Source organism: Monoraphidium neglectum (assembly GCF_000611645.1).
Source record: "Monoraphidium neglectum strain SAG 48.87 unplaced genomic scaffold scaffold02037, whole genome shotgun sequence".
NCBI classification, from domain to species: Eukaryota; Viridiplantae; Chlorophyta; class Chlorophyceae; order Sphaeropleales; family Selenastraceae; genus Monoraphidium; species Monoraphidium neglectum.
In genome coordinates this window covers 8,361-10,280 of record NW_014011591.1, presented here as the reverse complement: position 1 = coordinate 10,280, position 1,920 = coordinate 8,361, and the positions used below count along the sequence as shown (strand labels likewise).

The following is a 1,920-nucleotide window of genomic DNA, read 5'->3' as shown; positions in this document are numbered from 1 at the left end:
CCGCCACTGGCGGCGCCGCAGCAGGTGGCTGCGTGCGCAGGTTGGGCGCAGGGTGCGGGCGAGGGACGTCCAAGCATCTCACAAGCCCTGAAACCTTCGCCCCCCTGCCCGCCCCTTGAACTTCCCAACCACCCACCCCGCCCCCTGGCTGGCCCCCAGGTGGTCGTCAACCTGTACCCGTTCCGCGCGACGGTGACGCGCGACCCGCCGCCGCCGTTTGCGGAGGGCGTGGAGAACATCGACATCGGCGGCCCCGCCATGATCCGGGCGGCGGCCAAGAACCACCAGGTGGGGGTGACACGGGTGACACGGGTGCTGACACGGGTGCTGACACGGGTGACAAGGGTGGCTGCCGACCCCTCGCCCACTGTTCCGCACTGGTTCCGAGCCCTGGCCGCTGCGCCACGCTTTTCCCACCTAAAACCAAACCCGACACGATGCAACAGATTGATGCACTGCAACCAAAATTGCGAACTCTTCATCTTCCGCAGGACGTGGCGGTGGTGGTGGACCCGTCAGACTACGACGAGCTCCTCGCGGCGCTGGGGGGCGACGCCGCCCCGGAGGAGGCGCTCGCGTTCCGCAAGCGGCTCGCATGGAAGGCGTACCAGCACACCGCGTCCTACGACTCGCAGGTGGGTGCGGCCCAGCGTGATGTGGGAATGAGGGAAATCTAGAAAGTTGGGATGGGGGAAATAAAGAAGGCGGGAATGGGAGGAATCAAGGCGAGAAAGAGGGGGCCTTCACCTTCTGGGAGACGCACGATCACCAGGGTGGGGTGGCGTTTTCAGCGTCTTAAACGGACAGGAGGCGTGTTTGCTCAAGCCTTGGAGGGCCTCAAATCCAATCATCCCCGCCGGCCGACCCCGCGCGTTCCGCGGCGCGGCAGGTGGCCGAGTGGCTGTGGGGCCAGGTGGGCGGCGGCGCGCCCGCGCCGGCGCTGAGCGTGCCCATGACGCTGTCCCAGACGCTGCGCTACGGCGAGAACCCGCACCAGGTGGGGGGCAGGGCAGGGGGCGGCTTGATGTGACCGCAGCTTTGCTCAAGTGTCACGAGGGGGCTGCATCAGAGGAGAAAAGGGCGGGACTTGAGGTGCAGGCGGCCAGACGGACGGCCCCGCGGAGCGCGGCTCCAAGGACCCATCGCAGCCGCCCGCCTGCGCGCGCCTGCCGCCCTCCCCCTGTCCAACTCGTCCCCGCGTGCCGTAAATAGGGGGGCCCTCGCAACCCGCGGCCCCGTCCGCGCGCGTGCCTCCAAGCTGCCGCCTTTGTTTCGCGCAACACCTGTTGCAGGCTGCCGCCTTTTACGTGGACGACTCCCTTGCCGAGGCCGGCGCCGGCGGCGTGGCCACGTCCGTGCAGCACAACGGCAAGGAGATGTCCTACAACAACTACCTGGACGCTGACGCAGCTTACAGCGCGTGCTGCGACTTCACGGTGCAAAGTTTGCCCGGGATGTGTCCTAATTTTACCTATTCGTGCTCGGGTATGCACGCGTGCGTGTACACACACACACACACACACACACACACACACACACACGCGCCACAATACAACACACATGCACTCTCTCAGGAGCCCACCTGCGTGATCGTGAAGCACACCAACCCCTGCGGCGTGGCCTCCCGCGGCGACCTGCTTGAGGCGTACCGCCTGGCGGTGGTGGCCGACCCCATCAGCGCGTTTGGCGGCATCGTGGCCTTCAACAGGCCCGTGGACGAGGCGCTGGCCCGGGAGATTCGCGAGTACAGGTGGGGGATGCGCGCGCGCACAGCACACACCCCATCACACACACACACACACACACACACAGACAGCACACACAGCACACACACACACACAGCACACACACACACACACGCACACACACAACCACAATCACTAGCACCCTCTGCTCGCCTCTCCCTCTCCCCCCCCCCCC

At 66.4% G+C, this 1,920-nt stretch overlaps 1 protein-coding gene across 1 annotated transcript in view; it reads left to right on the top strand.

Moving 5' to 3' along the window:
• MNEG_9717 (phosphoribosylaminoimidazolecarboxamideformyltransferase / IMP cyclohydrolase) overlaps positions 1 to 1,920 on the top strand; it is a gene marked incomplete at both ends in the record, with an annotated part of 4,869 nt that overhangs the window by 945 nt on the left and 2,004 nt on the right. The window contains 5 exons of the mRNA XM_014041813.1: positions 160 to 288; positions 492 to 635; positions 890 to 997; positions 1,293 to 1,436; positions 1,575 to 1,750. Of these exons, the coding sequence (XP_013897267.1) occupies positions 160 to 288; positions 492 to 635; positions 890 to 997; positions 1,293 to 1,436; positions 1,575 to 1,750 (701 nt within the window). The remainder of the gene's footprint in view (positions 1 to 159; positions 289 to 491; positions 636 to 889; positions 998 to 1,292; positions 1,437 to 1,574; positions 1,751 to 1,920) is intronic.